Genomic DNA, 13,147 nt, shown 5'->3' with positions numbered 1-13,147 from the left:
TTTCGCTGGTGGCGCCACTGCGGCGTCATGAAGAAAAGGCACGCGTTACCCCCGCCGGTCGGCACACCTACCCATCTAGACACCGTACTTTCGATAACGACGCAAACTCGGAACACGGGCCCAGATGACAGGAACGCTAGACCACATGAGACTTCTCAGGCTTTCGCCTTTCACTACTTTAGTCGCTAAAGTCCGTCTCTGAAAGTGTATGCCCTTCATATCCTATAATTTGCCTCTCATCGTTAGCCTCTTTTCGGCATTCATTGCAGTGCTACATATAATTATAATTGGTTTAAAGGAAAGGGAAGGCGCAGTATCTGTCACACTTTCTCCGGCAAGTGTGAGTTCGCGCAGAACACCATCGCTCCTGTCGGGCGTTCCTTGGCGCGCGTTCAAGTGTGGCATTGAAGATGACAGCGACGCATCCCGCCTCGGCCAATCAGAAAGCCGCAAAAGCGGGACATACTTTGTCCAAGACAGCATGAGTCATTAAAGGCTTTCGCTTTAATAATTAGCGTACAGTCAGTTTATTTAAGTGCTCATCTTTCGCAGGGCACATTGTGAAAGCAGACGACACCCGTCCGCGCTTCGCCGTCGTCGCCGCGCACACCTAGCGGTGACGTGTAGTCACGTGAAAGCAGCGAGGGACCGCCCACGGACCGCCCAAACCTACGGCGTTGTGAGATCTATCTGTGCATCGGCAATGGTGAGTGAGATCTATCTATAGTGCTCTAGAATATTGGCATCTTCTAGATCACTATAATCTAGCGGCACTGCAATGAACTTTGGGATGGTGACGGATTGGGTGGCATCTTCGGATTGAATGGGTGCGTTTATCTCTGTGCTAAACATCGCGCGGTTTCTTTTGCGCTCAGCTTGGCAGGCTGTAGAGCCTTTCGCGCTTAAATAGTTCTGCAAATATCGAGTCGCAAATACAAATCATTTTGCCCTGCATAGTAAGACGCAACAGCGCTGACGGGCACGTTTTCTCTTCCGCCCCGTCGAGGAGCCGCTTGGATGCATTTTACCTTGTCAAAGGTAGTAGTAATACAACCTAATTGTATGATGCATTTGGAAATGCTTTGTCTCTCGAAGTGGTTAAACGCCTGCATTAGCTGCGATTTCACAGAGCGTGCACTGTACCCACTGAAAATTAACCAAGGTTATGTGTTCTGCCGTGTGACAATCGTTTGGTTTGTAGTGTAAAGACTGCCATCCGCGCGCCGTCCGCCAAACATCTGCGTCGGCCCCCGTTCCGGAGACAGTTTGAATTCACAGCTCTTGGCCTGCGCTGGCGTCTCAATAGTGGTGGACAGGTAGGTCACTAAATTTCTAGATGAAATAATGCGAGCAAGGTCCCAGTTATGACTTAGGGTGCTACTGTCTGTGTTGCACTTCTTTCTAATTGCCCCAGCACCTAAATCCATGCTTGCCTCACCACCCGTGTTTCCTTTTGTTTGCTTTATTTTAGTACCAACCATGCCATAACTGCTTGTAGCGCAGTGATTGGTCACTACACTGCCAGGCGTTATTATGCGAAGCATATTAACGTAGGCTTCGGGCCTTCGCGCGACGCCCGGCGGTGGCCACCGTTGACCCTGAAATGGGGTCACGTGACATGACGTCACGTGATGACGTCACATCGGCTGCAGATGGGGGGCCTCATATCGCGCCGTCGGTCGGCTCCCGGCGGTGGCCACCATTGACCTTGAAGTGAGATCACATGATGTGACGTCACGTCACACCTGCTGCAGATGGGGCCTCATATTGCGCCGTCGGACGTCGCCCGGCGGAGGCCTCCACGCTTCGATTCGCGCCGTCCGCCACCATCGCTGCATCATGCGATATGTGACGTCACGCCAGGGATGAAGCGTCTTTGCGCCGGCCGTGTATGCGGTCAGGATGCCTCCAAACGCTAAGGACGTTAATAATAGGAATGCAAAACGAAGGCTGCAGCGTGCTACGGAAACCGATGAAGAACGCGAAGAACGCCTAGCCAAGCGGCGCGCTCAATATGCGGCTCGACGACAACGCTCCGAGGGTGCAAGTGAAGCCTTAACCAGTGATTCAACTAGCGGAATCGGCGACTCCGTCAGCATTTCTACCAGTTCGGAGCGCTGGAATGCCACTAAACGACAGAGACGTGCCATGGAAACCATCGAAGAGCGACAACAGCGACTCGAAAAGGAACGACTGAGACAGGAAGGGAGAAATGTTGCCAACCGACAGAAGCGTGCTTTAGAACACGAAACTCCCGAAGAACGAAAGCAGCGCCTAGAAAAGGAGCGGCCCAAACGAGAAACGGAGAAGGAAAATCGGAAGAGGCGACGCATCGAACAGGCGGCCATGCGTCAGCTACAGCAACGACAAACCAGCGAGGAGATTGCCGAAGAGCGCCGCAGGGAGCACGCCACAAGAGTGGCCGAGTTTGATGCCGCAACACGTGAGTTTGCCAAGCGCTTCACCAACAATCCGTTTGGTTATGCATGTTCGGTGTGCGCCCGCCTATGGCACAAAGAAAAGCTTACGCCGGTGACTCTCGCGATGTTCCCCACGCTGTGCCAAGCATTTCCAGAATAAGTTATGTGCAAACCAAGAGTCATGCATTTACGGACCATAAGAGTGTGTTTGTCGGTTGCAAAGAATAAAGTACGACGATTAACCTAAAACCACGTCTCCGTTACTTAGCCCCATCCACACTGAGGCAGCTGCTTAACATGCTTCGCATCCACTGGGCTTAACCTTGATAAGCCTCCAATTTTTTATTGAACGTAGCCATTTCTTGAGCCTCATGATACTTTACACATGATACACTCAAGTGTTCGATTATCACAAGAATCAGTTGGCAACTGACACGCGAAATTATCGAAGCAGAGATCATTGATAGTTTACAAGAAAACTCTTTAGAAGCCCCTCTGTATCTCTTTTATCTCTGGAAATAATCGTTGTATTTGCGTCGTCACGGATAATGTGCTTGCTACGCCTGCGTAATGCTTGGTCTTGTCCTGTCTCCTCTCTTGTGTTTGTCTTTTTTTTTTTTTGCGCTTACTTTTCCCCGTATGACTTTTATTTGTATGCAATGTGAGGGAAGACCTGTGGTGCCAATGCAGGCTCCATTATTACACTGACCAAGAATGTTTATTAGCCGTTGGTGCCTTCTAGGTGATGCATTGAGTGCTTTCACTATGGCCACTCCTTCCTTTCAGGCTTGTGTGGATTCCCGGAAGCTACCACCACCAGCATGCTTTATTCATGTACCAAGGAGATCCCCAGTGCAGGTTAGTGGGGGAAGGCCATCACCCTGTGTTTCAGCCTTAGGTTTTGGGGGCGATGTTTGAGAGCTCTAGTCTGAGAATGTGCGTGAGCTAAGTAAGGATGGAAACAATGGCCGGAGGATGCTTCACATTGCATTCTTTGTTCCTGCTGTTGTTGAAGTCTTATTAGCACTGTGTTCTGAGCCTGTTTGAGCAGATGTGGAAAAAACTCTGCTACTGACGTCGATGCCTTGGTTCAAGGCGTTAAAATTTGTGGAACTAATTCCTCTGACGCGAAAATTGGGTCAGAATGGAAATTGCAGCATGGACAAATGTTTTTGTGTGCTTGCTATGCACATAAAGTAGAAGGCTATCACTCGGTCTCCTTGTGTGTGGTCAAGGGAAGAAACATTGTGATAACCTCTGCCACACAAAGTGACATTAAAACAAGGAAATGGATTGGAAGGTTGCTGGCAAATGTGTTCATTGTGTAGAATGAATGCTTAAGCAATCAAGAAAAGTAAACTTTTTTTGAATAGAAGCAGCAGTATATAATTGTACAGGAGAATGCAGCTCTTCACCCTCCCGTTTTCCCGTACGATTATATACTGCACGTACGATTATCTATGGACGCATAATCAAGCGATGGCGATATGGCTGAACCATTTGTGCGGCCACAACTGGGAGAGGCAGCGATTATGGTGATGATAGCACTCATTCCCTAACTGCATGCAATGCTCCCTCACGCATCTCTCTACACTGGTCCATTTTCAGCACTTATGCTGAGTTTTCACGTCGCTCTCTAATTAGTGTTTTATTTTTTACCAAATATTCAGACAGATTTTCACGTTAAACATTAAACGTCTTCCAGGCTGCGAGAAAGCTGTCGCTGTATCCAGTATGCTGCTAATAGTCGATTGTTACGTATGGTTTATTTTTACATAGGTGCAGTGAAAAAAACTGATAAATTTCTCAATTACTTGATCGCTATAAACAATATGTCCTTATATCCGGTATCGTTACAAGTGGATTACACTGCAATATTCGTTACGTCACATTTGTCGATGCCCAGTCGTCATCACTGTCGCAGCTTATGGTTTCCAACGTTGGCCTGCATGAAAACGGGCTCATACACTGAACGAAAAAGATTCTCGGTAAAAGTTTTTTGTACCATTTTTTTAACGAGACCACCATGGAATTGGCCACTTTAGACAGAGAAAATTTAATTGTGATGAACTGGATGCCTAAATCCCATTGTACATTCATTGGCCAATTGGTGATGGTGATTGACAGGTTTCTCGATATTGCACTTATTTTTCAAGCCTAGTCACTTATATCGCTCTTGATGTAGGTAGGGCTATATTTGTAAGTACAATTAAAACTTGGCAGCTAGAAATGTTGATATCACTATACGAGGCACACTGGCCACACCTCAAAGATAGCAACACTCAGCCTTGTTTGTTGATTAGAGGTGGCAGGGTAAGATAGGAATCAAACCCTTCTGGACCCTAAATCAGATACCCTGTTTTTAAGGAATGTCAGTACACTTGCGCAACTTTATTAAAATGGAGCTTTATAATTGTATCGAGTCATTTTTCACACAACGATAAATGAATGCCAATCAGTATGCGTGAGATGAGGGATTAAGCAATTAGCTAAATGCATCCACACTAATGAGGGTCCGCTAGTGGAGCCACTGACAAGAGCCTTTAACACTGTTGTGTCATGTCCTTAGAGGCAGAGCTTAAGTGTCCCCCAAATTGTTTTGTTGCAGTCTTGAACACTGAACACTCGGAGTAACACTGAACACTCGGAGTATTTTAATATTATTTATTGAAGTAAGAGGTTTTTGTAGATTTTTGCAACGTGCTATTTTTTTTGGAATTCTGCCACTCTCAGCAGATTTTATTGGTGTGGGTTGTGATGAGGATATACTCTATATAACCTACTTGTTCAGGTTATTCTTCATTCATGCCCTGCTGTGGTGGTGCAGTGGTTAGGGCACTCTACTACTGTTCCCCAGGATGCGGGATCGAATCCCGGCCTCGGCGGCCGCTTTTTGTTGTCGCCTGTGCGCTGTGCAATGTCAGTGCACGTTTAAAGAATCCCAGGTGGTTGAAATTTCCGGAGTCCTCCACAACGGTGTCTCTCACAGCATTAGTCGCTTTGGGACGTTAAAGCCGACAAACCAAACCAAACCGATCTTTAATCATGGGGCTGGCACCTTTTAGCATCTTGAATGCTGGAGATTGCAGCACTGTAGTAACAAGGACAAGAAAAGAAAGCAAACCCTGCGCTGAAATCTCTGGTATGCAAAATTAACTAGCCAGTCACTATGCTTTAAGCAAATTATCGTTGCATTTCTTGTAAAGTCCTTTTTGTTCTGAGCTCGCATTCCTCATCCTTTCTATATCATTCCCTCGAACGAGAAATTTTCCTGTGCAGGTGCGGATGCAGCCACGCAGTGCACCATGCCTAAGGCCGCCGTGTTCACAATGTGTGCCCTCAATATAGCGTCAAAGACATCGCAGTGTGGTACTAGGATGGTGTCCCGAGGCATGCAGACTGTGGCGTTCAAGAGCGCAGAGAATGCTGTCCAGCTGAAGCGCTGCCTGACTGAAAAAGAAGGTGCACAGACTTTTGTACTTTCCCTTTTTCTTATACACTTGAAGTGGTGTAACGACAAATGCGTTAAGCCTAGCTATAGCAAAATCGAGAACACATTTCTTTCGTTCTGTGCGTACTTTTGTTACATCCAGTTTTCGCGCGAACATCCTGAAGTACTATCCGGAATGGAAGCCAAAATGGAAAATAAATGTATATGAACTGGCCTCACCTAGAACATAGCCGCCTATATTTTCCACGCCTGGTTATTCACTTTTGCATGTCCATTCAAGGTTGTTGTCTAAAAGCCTGGTTTGCAACCACCACATTGTGAGGAGTGCAAAAAAGCAAGGTGTTAGGCATGATGGCGCGATTTTCTGCAGGGAGGTGCTCACATCTCATGACACCCATTTCATGCGCGGCGTTTCTATCTTCACTGCCATCTGTGCTTCTGTTTCTTGGTATGCTATATGCATGCCTCATTGGGGAGACGCATTTCACTTATTCATTCATCGCAGCAGGTGCCTAGTTCGGTCACCTGACGTGGAGGGGCGCCTTCAACCCAGCCACCCACACTGGGTGCCGGGTGCCTAAGGGACTGGAAGCCACATTCAATTAACAGGTGTGGCTGCAGAAGCAGCACAAGTACTACTGAAGAGACTTTTTGCCATGGTGGCACTTGGCAAAAGACCTTAATTTCGATCCATATAGTATCATCTTCAGAAGTTTTCAACGACTTTTCTAGGCTGCAGGCAAGTCTGTTTATAGCTCTGCGCTCTTAAATTTGTCATCAGGAGCTGGGGAAAACGATCTCTCTTCTTCTTGCAATGTTTATAGCCACAACTGCAGCAAAGTAGAAGGCACTTCTTCCCAGTGAGCACATGATTATGCTCTTCTTGCTATAGCCAAAGATGAAAATTTTGATGACAGCAGTGCAAGGTATTAATATGCAGTTGCAGCTGAAGAGAATGTGTGGGTCAGTCCTGCACATGACATACCCTTTTAAGCTGAGTAGTTAATCATGCAACCAAGGGTTGTTCATGGTGGCATAAAGTTACTATATAAACAGTTTTTTGTCACACGAGGCAACCTACCACTGAAGACTCCTCCAGTTTCGTCAACATTTCTGTAAAACGGACGACATTTGTCTCTGTGTTAGACAATTAAGTGACTTGGACAGTGAAATTAAGTGACTTGGACACGAGTGCTCCTATTTGCTAAGAATTAGTATTTAACTGAATAAAAGGGGCATATTTCTATGTTGCAGGGCTTTATTGCTGACTTAGGTCGTACGATTTCCGCTCGCGTGCCATTTCTCTGTAGCAACACCAGCAGAATCAGTGGAAAGAATAGCCCGATGAAGAGCGTGCTGCCAGTGGCTGCTATCTATCTCTCCGCAGCGTGGGCAGAGCACTATTCTTTCTGCCACCACGGTCTTGAACGCTACGGTCGGTATTTGTTGTCGTCGCCTGTGACCGGTCTTGGATAATATAGGAGGTTGTGCCTAGAAAGCATTCACAGTAAAAGTCTTGTTATTACATGCCATGGACATGAGGAGACATTTTGTGATCATGTCAATAAGTGGGTTGTGGCTGCTATCGCCATTGTCTCTCCTGTAAATGACACAGTGTTCGGACGCGTTCTTTTGTTGTGTGACCATTAAGCATTATTACTCATTATGCTCACTAAACAAAATTATGTTGGAAAATTATAAGCAAGGTGTCTAGTTTATAACTAGATCACTACTACTATTACACAGTCGCCCTTCTCTTACTTTAATATCTCGTAGTCCTTACATGTAAAGGGTCATTCACTCTTAATGCGAACAAGCTTGCTTTCTCCGAAGTGTCATTGCATCCGAGGTAGCTGCACATCGAAGCAAAGCAGCGGAGACATAAAGAGACCTGAAGGCGCGACTTCACATAGTCACTGATTGCTCCAGTGCATATTCGGGCCAAGAAGAGAGTATGCCTATTTGCACTTAAGTGTACGACCCTGTACATGCTAGTTAAGCCCATGATGGATGAAAAAAGCATTTACTATGCATCTGCTTGTTTTTGTGACTGTGCATTATTCAGAAGCATTTATTTTTAGTTCATAAGTCTTGTGTTGATACTTGTTCTTCAGAGGTGACCAGCAATAATATTTGAAACTATTCATATTCAGTTTACTTCCAAAGTGTTCATGTTTTTACACAGCACTGAAAATTAACTATGAAGAATACACTAAAGAGCCTACCCATGAAGAGCACCAGGTTATCAATATTTGTACCTCAACAAAGTACAATATAACTCACAAAATCTGGAAACTCGCCATGCAGCAGTGGCACAGTGGTTGGGGCACTCTACTGCTGTACCCAAGGGTGCGATGAAATCCTGTCCTTTTTACTGGTTTTCGATGGTGGTGAAAAGCAAGGTGCTTGCGTGCAGTGCGTTGTTGGTGCACGTAAACGAAACCCAGGTGGTTGAAATTTCCAGAGCCCTCCACTACAATATCTCCCACAGTCCGAGTCACTTTGAGACGTTAAACTCCGTAAGCCAAACCAAAACCTAAAAACTGATATAGGCTGAAAGATCTTCCAGTGTCTTGCTTCCTCTGGACATGTTGAAAAATAATAGCTTTCCCAAGTTCTTAAAGAGCTCCACTGCTAAGCACAACTAGGTGCTACTAATTAGTTTTGAAGTCTGCTCCGATTTAATACAGTCTCCGCCATAAAACCATCAGTCGTCCATAGGCACAGATCAAGGCTGTGGCTTTTTACTGTGCTCTTAGAAAGCTACCCGCAGTATAGGAGACCTTGAAAAGAGAAACTCTTTCAAAAGCATGAAATCATGAAAAAATGATTTCATGAAATCATGAAAGCGTGAAATGAAGCAAAAAAGCATAAAATTTATCTGGTCATAATGCCACATTCCCGGCTAATGGAGCATTCTTTCTTTTTTTTGCTGTTGTATTATGCGTGCACCTGGGTATTTTGCAGATGTGGTCCTAGAGGTTCAAATACTAAGATCTGAGCTATGCTGTTGCTTTTTTGTGAAGCTCCAAGTGTGAAATATTTCTACCTTCAAGGAACCACCTTGGTTCCTGACTGGGCATCAAAGGGTTAAATCTACATGTACTTGTACTTCAGGCAGAGTCCTTTTAATAAGCTGTTGAATTTAACTTTGTTGCAGCAAAAGCTGGTTTTTGGCTAATTGGCTCAAGCTTCCTGTACACATTGCACAAGAAAGAAAAATGCTGCGGGAAGTCCGATCCAGTTCTGTGTTCATCCTTGTCTGTTTTTCACTGTTCACAAGAATAAAAATAAATTTTGCTTCACACTAGCTGTCAGAGCTGTTAAAGTTTATTTTCACATGCATTATTGTTTCAGCCTAACACTGAGTGAAACTCTGCAGTGTTGGTTCTGTCCTCTTACTGAAAGTACTTTTCAAATGCAGGTCCCATTACCACAGCCTACAAGTGTGCACTTCCAGGACTAGATTCACCAGACCAAAAGCATCCAATGAGCTACTGCACAGACACTTCTCCTACCAGCTCGCACTGGGACAAATCCACTGGCAAGGAGCTGCACAAATGCAGCCACTGCAGTTTGAGCTTTGCCTACAAGAGTCGCCTTGTTGTTCACACTCGTAAGCACACAGGGGAGCTTCCATTTCACTGTGACTACTGCGGCAGGAAGTTTGGACGTAAGTTTCTCCTGAAAAATCACATCAGGACTCACACGGGTGAGCGTCCATACCTTTGTGAGCACTGCGGCAGGAAGTTTGGACATAAGTGCTTCCTTAACGAGCACATCAGGACTCACACGGGTGAGCGTCCGTACCACTGTGAGCACTGCGGCTGTAAGTTTGCCACACGGAAAACTCTGGTGGTCCACCAGAGGACTCACACGGGTGAGCGTCCATATCGTTGCGACTATTGTGAAATGAGTTTTGCCCAGAGCACTAGCCTGACAATGCACATGCGCACCCACACAGGTGAGAAACCCTATCGATGCCAGCTGTGTCCTAAGGCCTTTGCAAAGATTTCAAATCTGTTGAGACATGTGCGATCTCACAAGGGTAACAAGCCATTCTAGCCATTAAAGCCATGCTCTACATTATTTATTACCATTGGTATTTCAGAGCAGAACCTGCCTCCTTTGATAGTTTCAGAGACACTGAAAAGGGTGTTGCCATTTTTTATTTCGAATGCATTAGATTTCTCTACATTATGTATGAATTCTGGATATATTACATCAACTCTGTATGCTTTGACAATGATGAAAGAAACTTGCTTCCTTTATGTTTTTAAATAATTGTGTTGTATGGGTTTTACTAGGAGCGATCAAAATTTAAAAAACTTGCCCTGAAAATAATTCTCGTTTTAATTTGGAGGCTTTACAAGGAACCTGTTGTTTTAAATGCAGATTAACAAAATGTCTCATATATTGAAATGTCCGCATTTCTCAGAGAACTGCCTCTGTGTTTAGACATGGTTTGCATTTTGTGTGCTGTTAGTGATGTTGCAATGTAATATTATGGAGTCACTTCATTCATGATTCATATCAGATGCTGTCTTGATGACAAGTCGTTTGGTTTGTGAGCACTGCAGTAAATATTGTCTTTGCTCTGGTTAACAAAAGCTTGTGTATTTCGGCGACATGCTTGCCAGTGCATTCACTTCAGTGGAATGCAGAGTATATTTGTGCCTTCTTGTTTTCTATTCCTTTTTTGTTTTTATGATATATATTGCTTAGGTCATTTGAGTTTATTTCATTGGCATTTGGAATATGTTCTTAAAACCGCTTTTTTGTGTATGATTCTCATTTTCATTGCTCTTGTTCTGCTTGTAGTTCAAACCCAGTGCTTAACAGAGTCTGTGTCAGTCCTGTTCAAAGCTAAGCTCCCCACCCTCCCTAACACCCAACCTTCTGGTAGCCAGAGATATTGTTTTGTCCGACAGTGAGGCAATATTTTCTACCACGATTGCTATCAGTGCATCTTGCTGCGTTCCGCAATAAAGCTATTCTTTGCAATGGAATTATCTTGCTTATTGTGCAGCGGTGTGCTAGAATATTTTTGTTGTTTTGGATGAAATCTTGCTATTTTTTGTTTATCATCATACATTTCTTAGACATATCTTTCCATTTTTAATCTGACAAAATTAGAAGGAGGAAACTTCCGAGGAAATAAATAAAATAACCCCAACTTTCCTATTTTTAACATCATGCCGCCTTTTCCACAACTAGTATTGATATTGTGTGAGCATATCAAGCATATCATCAGTTTGCTTAGTCAGCACCTTAAACACAATGCGAATCAGCAAAATTGGCGAGATTGAGTTGGCGTATGTGCACAAAATACACCAGTTCCCACCATTGCGTCATGCTGCCAACTTTTTTTATTTTTCTCTGTCACGAGCTTTAGAAAACGTGTTACTGATTTTTACTAAAACTTGCTCTTAAAGGGAAAAAAGAAAAATTTCCAAACAGTTTAGCATAGCTACAAGTGTGTACGTAATATCGTGCAGTAGCACGGCTGAGCTCTGTTTAGCATTGTTTTGCTCTGCTCAGCCACAATCTCGCGATCCACCGATTCCCCTTGTTTAATTGTTGTATTGCTCACTGCTTTTGTTGTCATCCAGTGGTGCAGTACTCTGTGGTTGAAGGAGGGTCCATGCTTGTCAGAGAAAGAAGGTTTAACGTGCCCACACACGTGCAGGCTGCACTGTGAAGTGAATTCTGAACTCATTGTCAGGGTCTGCAGATACTCGTTGGCGCACAGTCAATCTACCGCATTATGTAAAACTTCGCCCACACACACCAGTCTCACTTTAACCAAGCAATATGGCCCCATGGGATGGTGCAGTGGTTAGGGCACTCGACTTCTGTGCCTAAGGATGTGCGATCAAATCCAAACTGCAGCAACCGCTTTTTTATGGAGCAAAAAAGCAAGGCACCCATGTGCTGTGTGATAACGGGGCACGTTAAAGAACCCCAGTTAGTCTAAAAAATTAGCCATGGTATAGCTTGAGGTTAAACCTGGAGTTACGCAAGAGCAATCTGCATGGGTATGCTTAGGTTCGGGTGAAAGCAAAGACATGGCTTTTGCACATGGTAGCTTCCTCTATGGTTTGAGCTTTATGCCATAGGGGAACCACTTCACATGCGAGCACCCCTTGTCTGTCGTCGTTCACCATTCGCATCCTGTTGTAGAAGACTTCTATTGGTATGACATTGTCTCTACTTCGAATTCTGGGGCACACCGCCATCATGACATTTGAACGAACCTTCTGTCCTAGCAACTCGCTGTTGTCGTTCGCCTCTACCAACTACCGTGTTATCTGTATTCTTTTTTTTTCTCTTTCTTTTCTTCTTTTTCTTGTTTTTTCTTCGCTTTTCAGACGCCCGCGGCAAAATGGCGAGACTGTGGCCAATGTAGCTCTAGCTAGAATATCCAGAGAGCTCCACGATGGCTTCTCTCACAGCCCGAGTTGCTTTAGAACATTAAAACTCATAAAAAAAAAAAAAAACCTTAACAAGAAATAAAAACATGTCTGCATGTCTGACTGGGGATTGAAGAGGCCCAGTTGCTTCGATTCTCACATCAAAAATGCTACCCAAGTTTGCGCCTGCTAATTAGAACATGACGTGCAGTTGCATAACGGCTCACAAACTGCCAACACAGACATGAGTGTCACTCTTGCACAAGCCTGCAGGCTTCACACATTGATGAGGTTTTGCTTAGTATAGTGCTGCTGCACTAAAGATGGTCGCCTGCTTCGGAATCTTGCAGTCGCTACATCTGAGAGCAAAGTGTGTCTGATCCCGTTTGAATGGGACCCCCCTGAGTTTAAGCCCTGGTGCACATTCAATAACCCCAGGCTGTTGAAGCCATTCAGGGTTCCTGTATGGCGTCCTTCCTGGTAATGTGTCACTTTGTGATGTTCAGTCCTAGGTAATCTTAATGATCATCATCATCATCATCAGCCTGACTATACCCACTGCAGGGCAAAGGCCTCACCCATATTCCTCTAACTTGGTCCTGCGCTAGCTGCACCCACTTGACCCCTTTGAACTTTTTAACCTCATCCGCCCACCTAACTTTCTGCCACCCCCTGCTACGCTTTCCTTCCCTTAGAATCCAGTTTGTTGCTCTGAGTGACCATCGTTTATCCTCTCTTTGCATTACATGTCCTGCCCATGCCCATTTCTTCCTGACTTCTACTAGAATGTCAGTAACTTGAGTTATTTCTCTGACCCACTGTGCACGCTCCCTATCGCTTAACGTGACTTCTACCATTTTGCG

At 44.8% G+C, this 13,147-nt stretch overlaps 2 protein-coding genes across 2 annotated transcripts in view; both read left to right on the top strand.

Moving 5' to 3' along the window:
• Positions 1 to 1,201: 1,201 nt before the first annotated feature.
• LOC146181700 (uncharacterized) overlaps positions 1,202 to 13,147 on the top strand; it is a 39,133-nt gene continuing 27,187 nt past the window's right edge. Inside the window, exon 1 of the mRNA XM_084576706.1 lies at positions 1,202 to 1,316. The gene's annotated coding sequence lies outside the window, so the exon portion shown is untranslated. The remainder of the gene's footprint in view (positions 1,317 to 13,147) is intronic.
• On the top strand, positions 1,750 to 10,880 carry LOC146181701 (uncharacterized). The gene is made up of 4 exons (XM_084576708.1): positions 1,750 to 2,443; positions 3,207 to 3,278; positions 5,700 to 5,882; positions 9,296 to 10,880. Exons 1-4 carry the CDS (start codon positions 1,903 to 1,905, stop codon positions 9,934 to 9,936), a joined length of 1,437 nt encoding a protein of 478 aa, XP_084432834.1. The 5' UTR covers positions 1,750 to 1,902; the 3' UTR covers positions 9,937 to 10,880.

Source organism: Amblyomma maculatum, chromosome 8, assembly GCF_055883805.1.
Source record: "Amblyomma maculatum isolate TAMU_Amacu chromosome 8, ASM5588380v1, whole genome shotgun sequence".
Taxonomy (NCBI): domain Eukaryota; kingdom Metazoa; phylum Arthropoda; class Arachnida; order Ixodida; family Ixodidae; genus Amblyomma; species Amblyomma maculatum.
This window is presented reverse-complemented; position numbering and strand designations above follow the sequence as displayed.

Coding starts and splice junctions, on each gene's coding strand:
- LOC146181701 (XM_084576708.1), top strand. CDS start 1,903: ATGCCTCCAAACGCTAAGGACGTTAATAATAGGAATGCAAAACGAAGG. Junction 2,444..3,206: donor CGAGTTTGATGCCGCAACAC/GTGAGTTTGCCA, acceptor CCTTCCTTTCAG/GCTTGTGTGGATTCCCGGAA. Junction 3,279..5,699: donor CAAGGAGATCCCCAGTGCAG/GTTAGTGGGGGA, acceptor TTTCCTGTGCAG/GTGCGGATGCAGCCACGCAG.